The sequence below is a fragment of the Glycine max genome, chromosome 6 (assembly GCF_000004515.6).
Source record: "Glycine max cultivar Williams 82 chromosome 6, Glycine_max_v4.0, whole genome shotgun sequence".
Classification (NCBI taxonomy): Eukaryota; Viridiplantae; Streptophyta; class Magnoliopsida; order Fabales; family Fabaceae; genus Glycine; species Glycine max.
This window is the reverse complement of record NC_038242.2, coordinates 19,466,163-19,489,300: the sequence shown is the minus strand read 5'-3', so window position 1 is coordinate 19,489,300 and position 23,138 is coordinate 19,466,163. Positions and strand designations below refer to the sequence as shown.

The 23,138-nt window shown below is 31.9% G+C and overlaps 1 protein-coding gene across 1 annotated transcript; it reads left to right on the top strand.

The window, feature by feature from the left end:
* Positions 1-3,689: 3,689 nt before the first annotated feature.
* LOC102664473 (homeobox protein knotted-1-like 2) lies at positions 3,690-8,080 on the top strand. The gene is made up of 3 exons (XM_006582506.1): positions 3,690-3,960; positions 7,202-7,380; positions 8,030-8,080. The coding sequence occupies exons 1-3, from the start codon at positions 3,690-3,692 to the stop codon at positions 8,078-8,080; spliced, it is 501 nt and encodes a 166-aa protein (XP_006582569.1).
* The last annotated feature ends 15,058 nt before the right edge of the window (positions 8,081-23,138 follow it).

The window sequence follows — 23,138 nt, the reverse complement described above, 5'->3', positions numbered from 1 at the left end:
TGTATGGCTTCTCCTCTGATTTGATCTTTACTTGGTTAGTCCCATCATGGGCCACTTGAAGTGTATCCCAACAGTAGTATTAGTCACTTCCTCAAGATCTTCTCCTCCTATGTTGTTTGGTATGCTCAACCCTTAGACGTTGTGTTCTGATACCAACTAAAGTGGATTGGTTGGTCATCAGTTAATCACTAAAAGCGGGGTTGAAGTGGACCAATTTTGATACCCTCATGTTCTAATACTTGACTACGAATACTTTTAGAACAATGTTTCATTGTACAATGAATCTCACAATCAAGTCTCACTTGATCTGCCATTGAATGAATCATGTATTCTAAGGGCATTATAACACTATATAATTAATAACATAATAATTGACATGCATCATGTATATACAATATATATATATATATATATATATATATATATATATATATATATATAAAATTTACTTCCAGAAAACAAAAACAAAAAAATTAACTAATTGTATAATTTTGGGTCCTCTCTTATGTGAAATGGAATCTCAATTTCACTCTCAATTGATGGAGTTCTCTTCTTTTTCTCTTTATTTATTTGCTTATTTAGTTGAGTGCTTATTTAGCCTTATTGTAAGGGTCTTGCATATGATATGTTGCGGGTTCGAACTCTAGTCTCCTTAGGAGTGAGGTAAATGTAAATATCTCTATAAGCGCTCTTTGAACACGAAAACTTTGTACTGGATGCTATACCCTTGCCTTAAATTTTAAAGTAACAAAAAAAAGCGTTGTTGTAACTGAGTGGTCAAATTAGGGCATGGAATTGATATGTGAGTATGGTTGAGCATGAAGGATACTCGTGGGGTTTCGAGTGACACGTGTTGGGAGATAGCATCTTTGTTCAGTGACTGTGAGAGCGACAAATGTATGATTTGGCTCGATTCAGTTTATCATCACAAGATCTATCTCTTGCTGGATTGGATGCCATTTCTCAATTGTTGTGTCATGTACACATCCTCAAGAAAATTTTCATTAAGGAATACGGTATTGACATCCATCTGCCAAATCTTGTAATCATGGTATGCAACAATAGCAAGTAGGAATCAGATGGACTTAAGCATTACAATTGGGGAAAAGGTTTCATTCTAATCTATATCATGAGAAATTAGATGTAGCTCTGTTTGAGTGAATCAGTATAAACTCAAGTGTTTCTACTTCTTTATAAAGTTATTTGACTTTTATTCTCTTGTGCTTATTTTGACAAACTTTGTCACACAAGTGTTTAATTGAAAACCTTTATGAAAACACTATTTTGTCAAGCATTGGACGATAGTCTATTGTTTAATTGAAACCTCTGTGAAAACGCTTTCTATTGTCAAATTTAATAACTTTTGTGAAAATGCCCATTTTTCTTCTGGTGAGGATTTCACTTAATTTAATCATGAGCCATTAGGATTGTATGAATTTTGATTTGGATTAACATCAAATGAAATCTAACTATTTAAGGATGTTTGGTTCATTGTCTGCACCAATCAGTAGCTTATTGTGTGATTCATGGACATGAATAGGGGCGCATTCAATGGGACATAAAATATCCATGTTTTAGATCCTTAGTTATTATTTTAGGCAATATTGACTTTTTTGGTACTTGTCTAAGCACTCTTTGGTGATTAAGGGAATGCAATATTGGATTGTTTTGGTACTTTTACGTTGTCAAAGTTGAATATCATACTTACATTCATTCCTTTTCCGGTACATTGTTGGTTTGAACAATGTTCCTCTCACCTTTTTTTCACTTTGTTTTGTAGCTTTGTTTTGGTATGATTCATTTGTGAATACACAAAATTTTTCCAGTCTCTTTAAATAGCACCAATTTCATAACCATATTCTATTATGAATAAATGTTTGTTGTACAAATCTATCTTTATTTGTATTATTTTGGTCAAAATTTTGACACATTGTGTTTTTATCTAAAATTTTGTTTTGTTAATTTTTGAAATAAGTAATATATGACATCCTTGATGTGAAGTGTCCTTAGCGATTTATGTGATATGTCATATTGACTTACAATTAAAAACTCAAAAATACTTTTGAAAGACAAGACTATATTGCTCAGACCATGATTCCTTATTGCTCCCTTCATTTGTTACAAAATGACATGTGTTTGCCAATTAGATTTAATTTTATTTGTCTCAATTAGATTGTTTGATCAAATATATTAACATATGAATGTTGCATGAAATTTTTATTATAATTACCCATTAGTTATATTAGATATTAGTTCCTTGTTGCTCCATTAAACACATAATTTTTAATCAATTAAGTAGATTAATTAACTAGTTAATTGGATCTTAAACAACTTTTCATGTAAGTTCATTCTTATTTGATTCTTAGAAAATTTATACTTCCTACATTGCTTTTACAAAAATTAATTAATAATTTCAAGGGAGAAAGTTTAAGTATGAAACTTATATAATTATGATATACTTTTGGCCAAATGATTTAAAACTTTCAAATTTATTACTAGTTAGAATTAGATTATCACTCTTTAATTGTCTCAATGTTTCTGTCACGTGCCTTTATGTATACATTTTTTTTGTTGCTTTGGTTTATTATACTTAGTATTGGTTGTAATTATTAAATTTCTATTTCTTAAGCTTGTAAATGTCTCTCAATCAAGTTGTTGTGAAAAGAAAGAAAGTTGAGTGGATTGATAAAAATATTGAAGATTTCCTAAAAGTGTGCATCAAAGAGGTCCGCGTTAGAAATAAACCTTATACCCACTTCAATAAGATTGGTTAGGAAAATATTGCAGAAAAATTCAACAAGACATCAAAGTTAAACTATGAATTCAAACAGTTCAAAAATAGGTGGGATAATTTTAAATAAGAGTGACAATTACAGACTAAACGTATTGAAAATGATATTGCTATTGGTTAGGATGTAGAGAAGAAGATTGGCTACTAATGATATATGGTGGGAGGCCAAAATGCATATATGCATATGTGTAGTATTTCTTTTTAAAATAAAATTTGTGTTTTCATACGATGTTAATTATTTCTTACTTCTTTTTATAGGAGTCCTAAAGTAACAAAGTTTAGAGAACAAGGCTTGAAATTTTTGTCTGAGACGATATTTCCCTTTAAGGGGATTATTGTTACTAGTTTTGCAACATATGTACCACCAGAAGATTCCACTACTACAAAAAGCATTTTTTACAACGTTGATTTTATGTTGGTTGATCAAAAACCGACATAGAAAGAACACGATGACATTTTTGAAATTAAATGCAATAGCTTTATGACCGTTTTGCAAAAATCATCTTAGAAAGTTGTCATTCTAAGACGATTTTTGATAACCGTCTTATAATATTTTGCACTATATTATATTTCTCCTTCCACTCTCTCGCTCTCTCACAACTTCCCCTTCGAATCTCCCTCTAGGGTTCCCAAGCCACCACCTTAGCGCCGCTCTAGGCAACGCTGTCCTTCCCAAGGAGACCACCCAACGCCGCTAGCAGATTCACTGTCTCCAGTCCATGCTCCACCAATCCACCGTCACTTACGACACCAACCTCGCCTTCAACATCTAAAATTTTGTCATTTCCATCTTCTTCAAAAAAACCAACTTGAGGAAATGAACCTTCACTTCGACACGCTCGTTGGAGAAAAGGACTACGAGGTTGCGATTCTCAAGCGCTAACTCAACGACCTTGTCATGCATCTCGAGAATGAAACCAACACTCTTGTTAAAGAGCGTGACAGACTCGTTCGCGAGACGAAGTGGCTGGAGGAGAGCATCAACAGAGAAAGGAAGCTATTGGGGAAAGTTATGAAAGTGCTATTAGGGAAGGAGCTTGTGGTTGCAACACGGACAGATACAAAGGGGCAAACAACACTTCACATGGCAGTGAAAGGACAAAGTCTTGAGGTGGTGGAGGAGTTGATAAAAGCTGATCCCTCAATAATAAACATGGTTGATAATAAGGGTAACACAACATTGCCATCAATTCAATTAATTATCTTAAACTTATTTTCACCCACTTTGATAACAATTACAGGGACCAATATTTAGAGCTCCACAAAGAGGGCAAGAACCATGGCCACATCATCCACAGCCATTGAACCCGCTTTGAAGGAGGTTGTTTCCATATATACTCATTGTCTCAATGACCTTGTAATGCTTCTGATTCAACTTTCTCTATTCTTCAATTCAAATTTCCAAGGTTTTTGAATTTCATTATGTACATTGTGTAAAAATGTAGTGAACTAAAAGGGTTTAGGGATTTTAGTAAAAGTGTAGTATATTGAAGTTGAAAGCTTTATTTTGGAGGGCCTACCCTCAAATTTTATTTTACTGTCTACATTGTTATACTTTATGAGACTAGTGTTTCACTATTCATATGGGATTTTAGGAATTATTGTTCTAGAGCACTCTACACACTGCCCCTTTATACAATAATCTTGCTTCACTTACTTTACAATAGGTTAACTTGAAGGTTTGAATATATTTACAGTATTGGGTAGCTAAGAATATCCTATAAAGTCAGTAACTTTATAGTATTGCTCTATACTATACAACTCCAGTTTTGGCTGTTATTTTGATACTTTGTAAACTTATATTTATAGAATGACAAACATGAAAGAGTGATCAAAGCAAGTCGTGATGTAACAATGAATAGTAAGAAAGTCATATTTCAGCTACACAGGTTATCTCTTTCTTTACTCTCCCCCTTCCTCCTTCTCTCTCTCTCTCTCTCTCTCTATATATATATATATATATATATATATATACATATTTGCTCATGAGGGTGTTACTTGTATCAGTTGAATTACTTAAAAGTAACAAGATATCTTTTTCATGCTTTTTTCTGTGATTAATTTGTCTTCTGTGCTTTATTTGTTCTTTAATTTTGCATCCGAATCAACTTAGTTTGTATCTTAAAATTGTTATAATGTGACAAGTTAGTTTTCAATTGCATTACTCTCGCATTCATTCTTTATACCTCAATCCCCCTTCTATTTTTTTTAAATGCAAATAGAACGAGTAAATATGAGTTAATAAAACCTTTTCATCTTTTTGAAATATTTTTCTATAGTTAAAGATAAAATAAAGGAAATAGGAGTCCAAATTCTACTCTGATTGTTAATGGTTTATTGTTACATACTTACATGTGATCTTCATTTTCATGATCTTCTTGGCATTACCATATTTGAATTTCTTAATAAGGATGAGTAAATACAATAAAGTGGAACTACTTGAGAAACCTGAAAAGGATTTAGCAGTTGTGAGAGATCAGTACATGTAATGACTAAGTTCAATTTAGCTAAGTTCAATTTTTGTCTTCCTCAAATAGAGGTTGTTGTAGGGATGGTTCTCATTTTGTTTTAGGTTAGAAAGTTGAACAGTGTGTTTGTGAGTTTTATGGTGTTGGGGGTAAAAAAAAATAAGGTTTAGCTTGTAAGGGAAGAAGTGGGCTGGCAGGGTATTTATAAAGCGGGGAAGATGGAAATGAAGAGAAATTAAAGTGGGTTATTTGCCTTCTATTTTGCATCACGGACTTGGCCCTATTTTTTTGTTGCAACATGCAGGGTAAGGTGGTATTGTGGTAGGGTGCCCTTTAACTCTTTATAGTATTAACCAATTTCTATCTAATACATTGTGTTATTAACTCTCTTTTTATTCCTTTTTTTTTAAAAAAAAAATCTCTTACGAATTGAAATTTTCAGTTGTGTGATTATATAAAAATTAATTGAAATCATAAATAAATATAATAATAATTTGGTACTATGTAAACCCATTAGATACATTTGACACAGTCTCTTCTTTTTTATCAGGGATGTGGCAGGCGGTGCTGTCATTGTTAGAGAAGCCGGAGGTGTTATATTTGATCCGTAAGTGACTTTAATTGGATGTTGTTGTTCTCAACAAGATAATATGTTATGCTATTCTAGAGTGTTTGAAGTGTTAGGTAGTAGGTATGTTATTTTTTTTACCTGCATGGATCTTCATCTTATGGGCATTTATGTAAATATCATTGGATGGACATGCAATGTGGGAAGAAATTTATGCGCTATTGGCCGTCCTTTTTATTCATTGAGGTTGAGTTACCTTTCAATGTTTTGATTAAGGCTATGAACACTTAAATGAATCACTGCGTGTTTTTATTGAGGTTGACTTACCTGTCAATGTTGTTGATATAAGGCTGAGGCAAGCACATGAAATCATAGAAGAACTACTCAAGCCCATGGTATCTCCTTATAGTTTTAAAGTTCTGAATATTACTTATTATTTTGCATTTGTTGACTTGTTTTACATTGATGAAGTATAATGGTTTGTGTGCCAATTTAACAGGAAGCATCTAGTTTGACAATGCAAACTTCATGTCACTGTGCATTTTGGAGGCATGCCACATAACTTATTCATAATCGTTTAGTTAAAGTTAGAGTTTCACTTTAATAATATATGTAATACTGAAAAGTCTGTATAAGATATTGGAGTGAAACTCTAATTTTTAATTAGAAAATGGTATGAAAAACATGTAAAGAATTGCGTCTAAATTTTTTAGCAAGTCTCATTAATAATCTCAATGTCTATTTTTTTCTTACATGAGATAGTGCAGTTGGCTAGAGAGGATCCAAATCAATGATTAATGGGTAGATGCATATTAATTATGTTTGACACTTTTTTGCTAATAAAGTGGGGACATGGACTCAGTGATGTTTGTCACAGCAACAAGATATTCCCTTGCACAACTTAAGTTGTCAACTAAAATACCATGGTATCTTTGGTATGTCAAAAATCAGGTGAGTGCATTTGAAAATTGTTCTTCCTCTCTCATATATATATATGCACTAATATTAGTAAATTACTAATTAGTTGCTATTTTGTGTGTCTTATATATTGTAGTTTTATTGCTACTATCTATCTAGCTAGCTAGCTAGGATTTATAATAGAGCTACTCGGAGTCTCTAAATAAGATTAAAAATTATATATAACTCTCCAAAAGTTTGACCCTCCCCGACCCTTGTGTGCAAAAAATTTCTATGATTAATTAATTGATTGATTCCTTGTTTGTACAATTCCGTGAAGGTGAAATGTTTTTCATGGTGGGACCATGGTTGAATAATGGACATGTACATCAAACAACCAAACACATATTGGTTCATGATGGGCAAATGAACTTTGTAATGGGTTTATGCTTAACAATTTGTGTTTTGATGTGATAGATGAAGTTATTGGATCACCGGGAAAATATCTTAGTAGGGTGGAGAAAGAGGTAATTGAGGGCAATGGGATAAATGAACTTCAAGAGCTGAAGGATAACCTTCTACATAGACATAACAGTTATATTACTAATCTGAAGCATGAAATTTCCAAAAAGAAGAAGAAAGAAAAACTGCCAACGGTAAACATATTTTCTTCCAAGAACTGTGTTATAAAAATTGGTGTGGAATTATGTTTAGTACATTTACTAGTCTTGCTTACACTTTAACACATTCATTGTAATATACATTATGTCGTTGAGAACTACAAAATCAAGAGAGAAATTAATTAAACAAGAAATGAGACTTGCAGCAAAAATCTGTTTTTCAATAAATTTCACCATGAGAGTAAGTTTTTTTTTTTAAATATAGAAACTACAAATATTTTTTACTAGAGTAAGGTAAGAAAATTAGAATAGCCTTGTATCAATTGTAACAAGTACTTATAGAGAGTATGCTTAAAAAAGTGTGTTGGAGAATATGATATTAATGTTTATCATATAATTACATAGAGCTTCTTATATTCGTTTGTAGCATCTATAATATTTTTAGATTATTTCAAAATGCTTTTTGATGAAACTTATAAAAAAAATTCTTTTTTCTTACTCTAAGTAAGTCTCATGATTAAATTTATAGTAAAAGAACTTATTAATAAATAATATTTATGAGCCTTTTTTATTATTGTTCATTAAAATACACTCTTAAGATTCGTATGAATTTAGCACTTGTGTAAAACCAAGTCTGACTTGGGTATGTTTTGACCTTTAACTATGTTCTCATTGGCCCATGCAGGACGCAGGCAAGGTTGCCTTAGCTAAATGGACTGATTTAGATCAAAAGTAATTAAATAATTGATTTATAATGTAGGAATGCTTTAACAATTTATTTTTTTAAAAAAAAGATTCTAAAACGGTTGTCCTAAAAATCATCTTAGAAAATTTATTTTCTAAGACGGTTATTAAGAAAACCATCTTAGAATCATAAATTTATTTTTTTTAAAAAAAATATTCTAAGACGGTTATTTGAAAAATCATCTTTAATTGTAGTTATTCTAAGACGGTTTTCCCAAAAATTGTCTTAGAATCCTATTTTTTTTAAAAAAAAGTTACATTCTAAGACGGTTTTTCAGAGAACCGTCTTAGATTGTAGACATTCTAAGACGATTTTTGGAAAAACCGTCTTAGATTGTGATAATTCTAAGACAGTTATTTTCAAGAAAACCGTCTTAGAATAATAACTTTTCTAAGATGATGTTTAAGAACTATTGTAGAAAGTTTTGACTTTCCACGATGTTGGCTACAAAGAAGGTTCAAAATCATCTTTGAAAGTGTCATAGAACCGACATAATCTTTTTTTTTTGCAGTAGTGTTCAGTGCAAGATGAAGAACTCAATGTATGAATAGATAATATGCATGATGATAATGATAATGAGACTGAGATGAGAGTGAATCATACTGGGATAAAAATGACAACTCAAAAAACATATTTTGTAAGAGAAAGTGGGAAAAGGATGAGAGATGAAAGGGTGACAAAAGAATTAGGGCTATTATTAAGCTTTCATCTCAATTAGATCAAGTTCTTAAAAAATTTAACTTAAATTCTGGTAATTCTCCTGATGACCCAACTAGCATCAATGCATGTGTAGAAAATTTGGAAATTCCATCGAGACTTGTGTTTGGGAGTGACATATTTTTCATTGCTTTTAGATTTATGAAGAAAAGGGAAAACATAATTACCTTTGTTTCTTTAAAGGATTTTGAATTGCAACTTTAATGGATAATGTCTCACACTTCAACAAAATTCTCTATTTTTTCTCTATTTGATGTCATGGATACTTACTTGGTTTAACTTAAACAAATATACCTTGTTATGTTAGTTGTGTTATGGACTTAGTTTCCAATTTTGGTTGTGTTATGGATCTTCATTAGGAATCTTAGTTATCTTATGGATCTTAGTTAGTAATTTTGGTTGTTAGGGATGTTGGTTATGTTGTGAATCTCTTTTCTCCCTAATCTCCCATTTGAAGTTGTTAAGTTATGAATCTTGGTTTTAAAATTTATATTTTTTATTATGTCTTCATCTAGTGATGATTCTTCATTATCATTAAATGTCTCTTCTTTGATAGAGTCAGATGATGACCAAATAAAGGAAAAAAATGTTTGTGTTGATAGTAGTTAGTATTTTGAATAACTTAAAAGTACATATTAAGATTTAAGCATGATAAACTATCATTGGATAACTAAAATTTTAAATGGTCATCCAACACATTATTGTCAAATGTTTAGGATGAAGAAAAAATTGTTTCTTGAATTATGAGACTATTGCAAAGCAAGTACAACTAAAAGTCAACTTGAAATGTGAGAATTCATGAGCAAGTTGACTTATTTTTATACATGCTGAGTCAACCATGTTATGCCAATAATTGTGAGGAAAGATTTAACATTCAAGTGAGACAATATCTAGACATTTTAGTGTCTTAAAAATTGTGTGTATGATTGCAAATGACATAATTAAACATATTGATCCATCAGTTAGAGATGTTCCTTCTAAGATTGAGAGAGATACCTAATATCACCCTTATTTTAAGGATTGTATTGGTGCAATAGATGATACTCATATATGAGTTTATGTTCCTCCTCATCTTCAATTCAAGTGAGATTTATTGGTTGGAAGACTTTACTACCACTAATGTCATGATTGTTTGTGAATTTAGTACGTGTTTCACCTTTGTTTGGGTGAGTTGGAAAGGTTTTGCATGTGATACTAAGATATTTATGGAGGTTCTAGTAAGTCTACATTGCATTTTTCACATACTTATCAAGATACTTAACATTTACATATATTATTTATAAACTTGAGTATTAACATGTGATATTCTATTTTTTAGAAAAAATATTATCTTGTTGATGTTGGTTATCCTACTTTTACAAATTTTCTAGGGTCACACAAGAAAAATAGGTATCACCTCCCACAATTCAGAAAGAATTAGGGGGAAGTTAAAGTTTTGAACTAATATTATTATAATCTTCAAAGTACAATTTAACATACATTTGGTTCAAGTAAAGTGAGATAAAAGTTCAATAACAAATAAAAAAAAGTCAAAAACTATTAAAAATATATTTTCAATATGTATTAGATTTCTTTGCTTTTTTTAACTAACTACAATGACTTATATATCTTTTATTTTATTGGACGAAAAGGTTCATCTTCATGAGATAGATACATTTGGACAACTTTACATTAGATGGCACGATTATATATTATGTTAAAAATTATAATTGTATAAATAATGATCAAACTATTAATAGGAAGGTGAGCAATTAGATTGTTACAAAAATAATGTAAGAATTACATTTTAGTTCAATAATTTATTAATGTTAAAACCCGTACAGTTATATTTTTTTATAAGATAATAATATTTTATAAAGAAACATTTTTTTATAAAAATAATCTAAAAATATATTTTAAGTTTAATTACTACTTTGCCTTTTTAATTGAAGCTTTTAAGAATAAATGATATTATTTAATAATTTTAAAATTATGAGATCTAACTAAATATTTTAATTATAAGAGGATCAAATTAAACTTAAAAAATAAATTAAAGGACCAAATTGGTAATTAAACCTATATTTTAATTTTTTTTTAAAATATAAAGTAATTTTAAATAAAAATTTAAAAATAATTTCATTAATAAAATAAAAATATATATATATTTTTATTTTTAATTGTATTTAATTTAAACATTTAAATAATTTAATTATTATGACCTTTTTAGTAACGTTAATCATATAAAAGAAGTTTTGTAATTTATCCAAATAGTACTTCTCTTATAAGCTCTTCTAGATAAGTACTTAAATGTGTATCATCTAAACACCTAATTAACTTATCTAAGATGAGTTTTTCATAATAAAGCTTATGAATAATGTCTTCTCCATAAGTTCTTCTAGAGAAGCTCATTCAAACACACTTCATATCTAGAGTTGTAGACATTTTTAAAAAAAACAAAAGTCATTTAAAACTACAACTTTTACGGAAATCACTCTTTCAAAATCACACTCTAAAACTAAGTTTCAGCTGTTGTAATCAAATACATCTCATTGTAATCAATTAAAAAATAATCTTGCAGGTCTATCAAATGGTTATTAGAACTAAAAATAATCATTTAAAAACTCTTCTAATTAATTTATTTTAGTCCTTAAAGTGAGAAACTAACCTTGACGACTCAAAATAATTGATTATCAAACTATGTAATCGATTATTACAAAAAAAATCATCCTCTAGAGGTTGTTTACAAAGTATTTTAATAAATTAAAATGATATTATATACCAACTTTAACCTAGATATCAAATTTTACCATATCCAATATCATTCAACACCATATGAACATCCCAACAACAAATTCAATCACCATTAAGATGTTTTCAAAGATTAAAATGCCTTAAAACATCTTATATAACTAAATCAACAAACTCATCTCAAAATCCAAATTTTATTCCCAAAAAAAGCCCTTAAGTTTAAATGATTTAAGTGATGGTAATATTTTATGTCAATACTCCTAATCCAATGGTTAATATTTATACCAATAAATATTGTACTTTTTAAATGCCAAAATGAATAATTTCTCACTAAACCTTAATAAAAAAAATTCATTGAAAAAATTAAAGCAATAAAACATTCCATGAAATTTTATCAAATTACACACAATCCCACCCTTTTTATTTTCTTAAACTAAGTCCTTTTACTCCTTTAAGTTCGATGAAAACATTACACTAACACTTGCTCAACATTCTTTCACATTTTAACTAATGCCTCCTACAAGAAAGGTGAATGTAATATTTAAAAAAGCTACAGGCGCTTGTGTAACTACCCAAAATCTCAAAGAGTGTTTTTATAATTTGTTCAAAAAATTGTCTAAACTAATGATTTTTTTTTACCTTTTTTCTTAAAAAAAAATAAAAGTCATTAAATGATTAATAATAAAATCGTCTACCCTTAATTCAATTTTCCATAAATTATAACAAACTCCACCCATATTCTTAAAAACCAAACTCATGATCAACTCGGTTAAGACACTGGGTCAATGGCCAAACCAATGGATCACTAATTGACCCACATGACCCAGTATAAATGATTAAAATATTATATATATATATATATATATATATATATATATATATATATATATATATATTATTCTTCACTTATAAACTAATATCATATAATAGCTTAGTTGTTAAGTTTCTCTCTTGAGATTTCAATGACCAAGGTTCAAACTTAAGGCTTGTGTCAAACACATGTGGTGAGTGGCTCCGACCGGGTCAAAAGCTCATGGTTTGGTTGAACCTTAAAATCATTTAGGTTACACTGGACCAACTACATGTCTGATCTAATGTCTTACTTGACCCAGGTGGACCATTAGGTCACTGTTAAATCGGTTCGACAGGGTTGGTTTGGGTTTTAAAACACTGACTCCACCTTCATTCACTTCATTGGAAATTATAACAAGCTTCACTAGAAATAAATCTCCTTCATTTTGGTTCAAAGATGCCAATAGAAATAGACTTGAATGTTGCTTTAATTGAAATTGGTGAAAAATTGTTTTTCAAAAGTTAAACGATGACTATGTTGGTGCCTAAGTTGAGAAAATTGTCACTTAAAGAAGTTGAGGAAACAATCTCACTAGTGTGGGCATGTGAGGAAGATGAGGTAGCGTTAGCACCAGTGTGATCCCCTGAGAAAGTGGACAAAGCATTGAAACTTGACGAATATGAAGAGACATTAACGCCAATGTCAACACCTGAGGAAGTTGATGAAAAGTTGGAACTTGAGGAATATGAATAGGTGTTAGCATCAATGTTGGAACTTAAGGAAGTTGACAAAATGGCAGCACATGAGAAAGTGTTAACATCATCTTTTGCACTAGGTGAAGCATAAAATGCCAATTTGCTTTGTAATTGATTGTTGAAGTCATTTTTATTATTGTAGAACATCATTTTCTCATGTATAAACAATAAACCAACTAAATTATACTATAGGCATCATGTAGCTTGATTTCATCAAATGCTTATCTTTAGGTAAATGATTTTTTTATTTTAAAAGCCAATTGAGTTCATCAAATGGTTAAGTTTAAACTCTTTATTACTAATTAATAATAAATAATTAATAATTAATAATATATTTTATAAACCAACATCACTCTTTAAAGACCAAATGAGATGGATATCCTTCCTTTGTCAAAGAGGATGTTATGTCTTAAAATTTTGTACTGTAAACATTTAATCTTTGGTCATTCTTTGGGGACCAAAAAGGTTACTACTCTTCCCTTGCTAAAAGATACCCTTCAATGTTTATGACAACCACATTCATTTACATAGGCATAGAGTAATTACAATAGTTAAAACACATTTAATCTATCAATTTCTTTCTTTTCACTCACAGGTACATCAACATAGATGTGCTCCATGAAGAATAATCATGCTTTCATCCAAAGCACCAATCTCCAACTCATGTACAAGCTTGATTCACTAAGCACAATCATGCTCCCTTTTTTTATCAAAAAAAATTATCATGCCATTTTATTATAAAAGGTACCAATGGTAACACAATTACAACCATAACATTAGGCAGCCTTATATTTATAATTTGTTTCACCTCCCCCCCCCCCCCAAGTAGCAAAATATGTTTACAAATATTCATTCTAAATATCAAAGAAAAACCCCAAACTCTGATAAAAGTTTCTACATAGCCTTGCTTATGAAGTATGTTGGATTCATATACCACTCATAGGATGAAACTCTGAAATTTGTTACCTTTGCCTTCACCCATGACCAACTTCGAAAGCGAATTGTTCCATCATTGTATCAAAGTCTAGTTGCTCATCCTTAAACACCATTCTATTTCGATGGGTCCATATGGTCCACACTATTGTGCACCACACCACCCTCTAGAGATGAGATTTCCTTTTTCCAACCAAAAACATATATGCATCATAAAGTATGCTCTTGGTTAACAATGTTGCACCTATTAAGTTCCTAGCCCCTTGTAAGTTGTAACACTCTTTCCACACCTTGAAAGCGAAGTCACATATGAATAACAACAAATGAGAGACGTTTTCCTCCAAATTTTGGCACATGGGGCAGGCATGAAAGGGGTCCTGCATGATGATGTTTCTTTCGATGAGGTTGTTGTGGGTGGGTAGTCAATTATTTGCCAATCTCCACAAGAACACAGACACATTGTTAGGAATAGGCAAAGCCCAAAGATTCCTATAGAAAAATGAATCAACATGGTCATTGGTTACAATCAAAGTGTTGTATGCATCCTTGATTGTGTAGTTCCCTGTTGAGCCATTTTTCCATAGTAAATAATCTTGCTTCGCCATAAGCTCACTATATCCAATTCCTCAAAAAATTTATTCACCAATGACACTTCCCATTCTAACCATTGCCTTTTCCACCTAAGATCCCACACCCATCCTCCATTCATCTAACCCCCTACCTTGCCTATAAAAGTTGTTGATTTGAGTTAAGAAACACCCTTCTATATTTACTTTCCAAACTCTCATTTCCCACCCAAGGTTGTTGCCAAAACCTAACCTTCATACCATCACCCACCTAACCTAACCTCCTTGATTTTTCCTACAAATCAAATATCCCTCATCTCCCATACTTTGAACACAAAACTTTGTACCAAAGCTCATTTTGACAACTAGGCAACCTCCACCTCCACTTTCTATGAAGTGCTACATTAAATTTCCTAATGTTCTTCACACCCAACCCACCTTTCTCTTTAGGCAAACATACATCTTCCCACCAAACACGAGCTACTCTTTTCCTATCCTCACCCCCCCCCCCCCCCACACACACACATAAAATTCATTGCAATTTTACGAGTTTATTAATAACACAAGATGGAGCTTTGAAAAAAGAGAAGAAGAGTAGAGAGAATCAAATTTATGAGAGTACCACGTTTGCCCATTGAAAGTGTTCTTTGCTTTCGCATCGCTAATTTGCTCCTAAACTTTGTAACAATTGGCTCCCACATTGCCTCCTTGTGTGAATTTGCTCCAACAGGAACGCCTAGATATTTGAAAGGCACCTCCATCACTTTACAATTAAGAATTTTAGCATACCTATTCAAGTAAGTCTCGTCCACCTTAAGCATGCTTGTGCTTCAAATCATGAGAAAAACTTTAAGTAGGGATCCAAAGATCTTGCATGGTAGTGCTCTTTGTAGTATGACCGTGCTCATTGTATTATGTTGGACTTCAATAAAGGATGCTTCACATGGTCTCTTATTTCTAATTATACACATAAATTGACACATAGATAGGTGGTGAAACACATAATATAAAATTACCCTCACCTTAGTCCCTCAATTAATACAAGAATAAAAATGGATAATAAACCATTTCTAAACCTTAGCATGACATAATCAGAAAACTCCATCGAAACCCTTAACATGGCATCATCAAACATCAAATAAAGACTTAAGGCAAGCTATATAAGATAGAGGAACACAACTGCAAAAAAGTCATTTAACGACGGTTAAAAAGGACTTTCAATGACGGCTAAGAATCGTCTTTATAACCAACATCGTTGAAAGTCAACACCATTTAACGACATTTTCAACAAAAACCGTTATCGAAAAATAGACATTTTTAAGACGGTTGTTACATAAAAACCGTCTTAGAAGACATACATTCTAAGACGGTTGTTACAAAAGAACCGTATTTGAAAGTATACTTTCTAAAACAATTTTTATGTAACAATCGTCTTAGAAAATATGTTTTCTAAGATAGTTTTTACCTAAGAACCGTCTTAGAAAACAAACTTTCTAAGACATTTCTTATGTAACACTCATCTTAGAAAGAATCATTTTAGAAAGCATACATTCTAAGACGGTTATGCTGTAACAACCGACTTAGAATGTATGATTTCTAAGACGGTTCGTACCTAAGAATCATCTTAGAAAGTATACTTTTTAAGAGGTTTCTTATGTAACACTCATCTAATTTCTAATTTCTAACTTATATATTTATAAAAGAATTCAACCAAAATTAGCATTAAAAAAATGAATCTGTACTTGTTTGACAGTGCAAATCAAGGAGAACTATTGACATTTTCTTTTAAAAACTTATTGAAAATTAATTTAGAAATATAAATAAAAGGGGCTAGATTAAATGGAATCGATGGTTAAGAAAATCAAGTATACAAATAAAAATAAAATAATGATAATTTAAGATGGTTAAGAGAAATTATTTGGGAAGTATGAGGATAGTATATGAAATGCACGTCTAAATATGAGATTGAAAATGTCTAATTGAGAAGATGTGCATCTAAATATGTATTCAAATTTATAATATAAGAGTTCGATATCTAGACTGGCATGAATGAATAAAGGAGAAAATAATGCATTCTTAACTTCAACTATACTCACTCTCTCCATTGCTACCCTTCTTCAAATGCCTATTTTTAATAAGAAAAAGGTGTGTTGGGGTAGGGGGAAAAGCCTTACAGAAACTTCTTCATATGACTGATAACAATTTGTTGAAACAACAAAAATAGGATTGTGTGAAATCTATTGTCAAGAACAGTACAAAGTTATGAGAAATCATCTTGCTTCTCCTTAGCCTTAGGAGTTACATAATGTTACATTACTTCTTGAAAAATAGAGCAATGATACAACAAATTAAGGTCCATATAGAGTAAGCAGGTGATTGCTAAAGCTTCTATTTCAGAAGAATGAGAATGGAGCAATAGAACAACCATATAGGGTGCATATAATAAGTGAATGAGTGACCATATGAAGTCCCTATTTCTAAAGTATAAATAACAGAGAATTGGAACGAAAATTTTCTTTTCATTTGACAATTTGAGCTTCTTTGAATTTAAAGTTTCTCATGAATATTGGAATGAAAAATAAAAAATAAATGAACAAATTATTGAATCTTTTGTCTCATGTCTATGATATAGAATTACATCAATTCAAGCATGCATCACACAATTCAAAGCCATCTACAGTTTATCAGAAGAAACAAATTACTAGCTAGGAAAATTGCATCCAACTGTGCAATTTGAATACTAAATCATATCATTCTAACAACCACACAAAAAGATTAATATGCGGGCATGGAAACACCAAAAAGAAAATCACTTTGAAAGATACAAAATACCCATACTTCTCTCTATTCCCCACTGTCGCAACCTACCCTTCGGTGGGAGGGCGACGCGAGACTCGCGGGATGCGTGTTCCACGAAAGGAATACGCGCGGAGTCGCCACCAACGTTTATTTGAGGAAAACGTCGGAAAAACCGGAAAAGACGCGATCTACGAACTTTTAAGTGAAAGGTTCGGGAGTTGTATTTACGCGCGGGGAAGGTATTAGCACCCCACACGTCCGTCACAAGGGACGGCAGCCTTTAATCGAATGTGCAAACATGACTTTGATTTTTACGTTCCCTTTTATGTCCTTATATCCTTTATACCCTTTTTATATTTTTTCTCTTTTTGTGGTCGACAAGGGTGTTTCCCTTTGCTCCTACGTATTCCTCAATTGGGATGAGAAAATCAGACCTACGTAGTTCTTTCGGAACAAAGTGTTTGGGTTAAGTTGTTTTTATCTTTTTGCAGATATATTTTGATTGACAAAAGGTCATTTGAGTGTGGACCATAAACGGTCTCTTTAGATTTTGAAAGGAGAGACACGTTAAGGCATTGGACCATTAACGATCTCTTGTTTTTGAAAGGAGAGAAACGTTAAGGCATTTGGACCATTAACGATCTCTTGGGGTGGTCGACAAAAGCGGGGCTTTTGCTCCTACGTATCCTCAATTGCGATGAGGAAATCAGACCTACGTAGTTCTTGCGGAACAAGTAAAGTTACATGTTGATTTTATGCTTTTGAACGGTCCATGTTAACCGATAAAAGCAAAAGAGGACCGTTTAAGGCGTTGGACCTTAAAACGGTTTTTAGTGATTTTCGGACAAAACTTGATTTGTGAGTCTATTTTAGTCTTAGTTTCACTTTGGTTATTAATCAATTCATTCAAGGAAACTTCCAAAGAAAAAACGTCCGATTGATTTTTTTGTTTTATTCAAAGATATTTTGATTATTTTATTATTATTTTTCAAGATATTTTGATTATTTTATTATTATTTTACTTTTTTTGGTTTAACCGAGGTTATAGCGTGAACGATCGGTTAGATTTCGTTTTAACAGTGATTAAACGAGATTACAACACAAATTATCGGTTGAAATTCATTTTATCATTTATTAGACGAGAAAACGGCTTAAATAAATGGTTAAAGCACGTTAAAAACGGAAGAAAAGAAAACTAAAAGTAAACGAAATTAAAGTGAAAGTACACAAAACAAGAAATGAATTGAAAGTCTCGAATTCGAAAACTTACCCGTTGAAGAACGAAGAACGAACGAAGAACGGATGAAGAACGGTGAAGAACGATGAAGAATTTCCACAGAATCGCTTACGGAAGCGTTACGGAAGTACTTCGACTTGATTTTTCTTCACGAAAACGTGTTTTTGCCCAAAATAGCCGAAATGCATAGCCAAAGGGGTCTTGAACATTTTGAAATAGCTCCCCCCTCCCCTATTTATAGAAAAAAAAGGAGGTGCTTGCCGCCCAAAGACTTAATGAAGAAGATTTCTAAGCGCACCCGAATTACTAAGTTCACCCCCCTTTTCGTATTTTACGGAAAAGTTACGGAAGCCTTACGGAACTGTTTTCGAATTTGATTTTCATCTTTTTTCTCTTCCCTTTCACCAATGTTAAGTGGAATATGCTTACCCAAGGTTTTCGGAAATTTTACGGAAGTATTACGGAAGCCGCGGAAGCCCCGAAAACCATTTTTCAAAAACGTGGAGGAGCTTGCCGCCCAGTTGCTTCCTCCTTAGGCAACCCAACTTCCAAAATGTTCTGGAAGGGCCTAGATTTGAATTGCTGTTTACACCCCTATCTTGATAAGTTCACCCCCTTACCTTTTTTGGTGATTCTTTTTTTCGTAAAGTTACGGAAACTTACAAATCTCGTAACGATACTTGTTTTCTTTCCGTAATGTTACGGAACCTTGCGGATTACATAATCATCCCCTTTTTGACTTACGGAATGTTACGGAATCTCACTTAATTATGCAACGATGCTTCCATTTGATTTCTGATGTGTCACGGAAACTTACGGATTGTGCATCAATATTTTTTGGTTTTCTGGCATGTCCTGGAATTTCACAAATTGCCTAATGATGAGTGCCAAGCACCTCACAAGGACCAAAGAAAGGTCGCATGTCATCAAGCAAAGGTCCCCGGACGAAATTAGGGTATGACACCCACATATATGATATACCATACTTTTTCTATCCTTTTGCTAGGTTACCATCATAACCATAAAATAGCATTCCTAACATATTTAAACTTGTATTATGGTCCAATTAAATTCTTAGACATGCCAAACTAGGGAGATACACATCTGCAAAAAGTCAAGGTCATTTACTACAAGATTCTTTTGTTTCGTCCATTTTCTAAATTTTATTAACTTCTTGAATATGAGCTATTTTCAATAAAAAAATGTTGTATATTGCTAACAAATATTCCTAATTATTCAAAGTAGTAATTATTCAACAATAATGTAACCCTTTTGGTATATGGTTTTGTTATGTGTTGTTGCTTGTATTTTTTGTTTGTTTTGGCTTTTATGCTATGGATTGTTTTAGATTTGGACTTTTGTTGTAATCTGCTTCAGACTTTTCTTTCAAGTCTGGAAATTCAAAATTTGATTGCTTGCTGTGAATTTTGGGGAAGAGGATGACAATCGGTTGGTTACTTGTTTAATTTTCTGTAGTACCTGAGGAAAATCAATTTATTTCCTAATTTTAAAGGAATAATTCTATATTTTTCCTAACAAAATTCTCCTAATTCATTAGAAGAAAATATTAATGATCAGATGCATTTGAAGTTTCGAAGACAGTGAATGTTGTTCCAGAATATAAACAGAAAAAAATGGACATTGATGAACAAGGACACATTATAAAAACATTGTTCTTGCATATTTGTAAGATAATTTACCTGAAAATTGCAATGATAGAAAGCCCACAACAACCTTATCCTTCTCATCCTTACTGGTTTTGAAAAGGCTAGCCAAAACGTGAACTCTATTCTGCGCAATATGCAGCGAAGCACAATCCTTGGGATTTTTGTTCTTCAAATACTGAGCTCTTGCCAATTTATCCGTCTAGAGCATGACGAACAAAGGAAGTATTAAACTATTTTTATACACTGTGAAAGAAAGAAGTTGTTGTTAGTGATGCATTAAAGTATAACTATTCTATATTTCTTTCAAAGATGTCAGCTAAAAGTCCTATAACACTAGTAAGAAATGTAAATTCTTATTAGATATAGCAGCTCACATGCTAAAAACTTAAGATTTCAATTTCTAAGACTTTGTTTCATGTTTGTTAGCCCATATAGAACATGGAGAAGACACTGCAAAATAGTAAAGGATTAAGCATTACCCTTGCACACAATTGAGGTATATTAGCACACCAAAAGCCTATACCATCTAATGTCAAGTTAGCATTTTTTCCGATCTCTTGGCATGATGACACTTCATAATCTCAACACAATACATAAGATAAGAATCACCATTTAAGCTATTAAAGATATTAAGAAAAGCTTGAAGTCTCATGCAAAATAGATTAAATGACAACGTACAAATTACATGCTTTAATATCAGTGTTGCATCCACAAGTCACTGAATCCATAACCATTCATACAATATGAGTATATGAAGAGAAATCTAACATCAAATCATCAATCAAAAACAAATTATTATGCTGAATCCATACAAGAGGACACTCCTAATTTGAAACCATTACTAGCAAGTAGCAAACCTAATTCAATAAACAAAATCCAAAATATGAGAACAAAATACCTTCCTACACTATTAATGATCACCAAAAGGAAAATTGAGCAAACCAAATCATGCCAATAGAGATAAGCACACTGAATTAAATAAGAACACATCAAGTAACAAACTAATGTGAAGTGCCCCTCTCTTTTAATCCACTCTCCACCCTTACTATAGCATCTAATTTGACACAACCACATGAACACTCTAGTTTCATTCATATTGAAGCTAACTGAAAACCCTCATTATACACCTAACCGAACATACATCAACCTTTCTCTCACTTTAATCAACATCACTACCACCAAACCCCAAATTTTTTTTTCCACAGAGTTAATTCAACACAATTGTGAAATATACCTATTGTCACTTGTTGGCCTCCACCACTGCCATCATTTTGGGATGACCTTCAAGTGTCCTGTTGGCCTCCGTCGCACCTATTCACTCCGCAACAAATGTTGTTGTGTTTTACCTAATTTATATCGATGAATTTAATTGAGTTAGTTTATTTATATAAAAACTTGGAGTGAAACTTAAAAGAAATCATGTTAGTACAAAAATCATTAACAATACTTGCAACAGATTCAACATAAATACAAAAATACCAGTACATTCTTTCCTAAGTATACAGTCCTGAGGGAGGTAACCTTTCCAGTAACCTTCAATACCTTTTTGTTTCCCTATAAATGCTATGAAAAGATGACACAGTTGGCAAACTTAGAAAGGCCCAGACATGCATGGCTCCACCTTCCGATTGAGATTTGTGATTTTCAGGCAACAACGACATGTTTACAAATAATTGTTAGTAAGGGTTTAATTGAAAATTGGGAAAAAATATACAAAAATTAAAACCTTCAGATCAACTTACATGGGTCTGATAAGTAAACAAGCTTCAGATCAATTGTCACGTATCATCAGGGCTATCAAAATAGTCGGGATCATAATGACTTGCAAAATTGGCACATTGAACGCACAAAAAACAGTTATCCTATCCACACAACTTCCCCATATTTGTACAATCGTGTTTTTAATGTTTACAGTAGCCATCAAATTCACCATAGTGGTTCGTCCTATATCATCTAAAGCTTTATACATCGGGTGTTTTTAACTTTTACAAAATATGCTGCCCATTTCTTGTGAATTGTTGTAATTGTCTCCATGTCTAATGTCGTGCCATCAGCAAACCACTACAAAATATGAAATATACAAATAATATATCACGTACATGTAAAATGATTAAAAATTTATAGTGAAGTACTAATTTAAAGTTGTTCAAGCAAACATACCATGCTCCAATCATTCTTTAAACCCCCACTTACTATGTTTCACATCCAATTCATCACATAATAGCCATACTCATAGCCTCCGCTTTGAACATGACTCTACATTTAATATAAATCATAATTGAATCGAACAAGTGTACTGAAGTTACCATCTAAACATCACCAGTCATAAATAAACATTGATTAAATGACTAACCTTTACTTCAATCCACATAGGAGTTCCTTGATCATTTTTACTATCCACAGTGGTCTTTAGTGTCTTTATTGCACTGGTGAGAAAAATAAAGCATCAACGTATATACGACGATTAAAAATTGGTCATTCAAAGTTTAGAATACATTAAATGAGTTACAATATAAAACTTAACTTGTTAATGGCGGCTTTGATGTGAATATCGGGCTTCTTACGTAATGAACAAAACCAGGGAACAACATTGTTCCTAGGACACAGTACAACCAGCTGCCAATGAGCCCTAAATTAAACAAAAATTAGCTACTTATAATGCAAACATTTTTTTACAAGCATTTGCATAAATACTACTTACTAATTCAAGTAAGCTCCTAGGTACACCTCTCGTTGAGATTCCTTCACCCATGTTTGTATGTAATGTTCTCATTCAGCACATCGATCCTTTAAATGGTGTATTGACTGAGGCTCAAGGAATCGATACACCGAAGCATGACCAAAACTAGATCTCC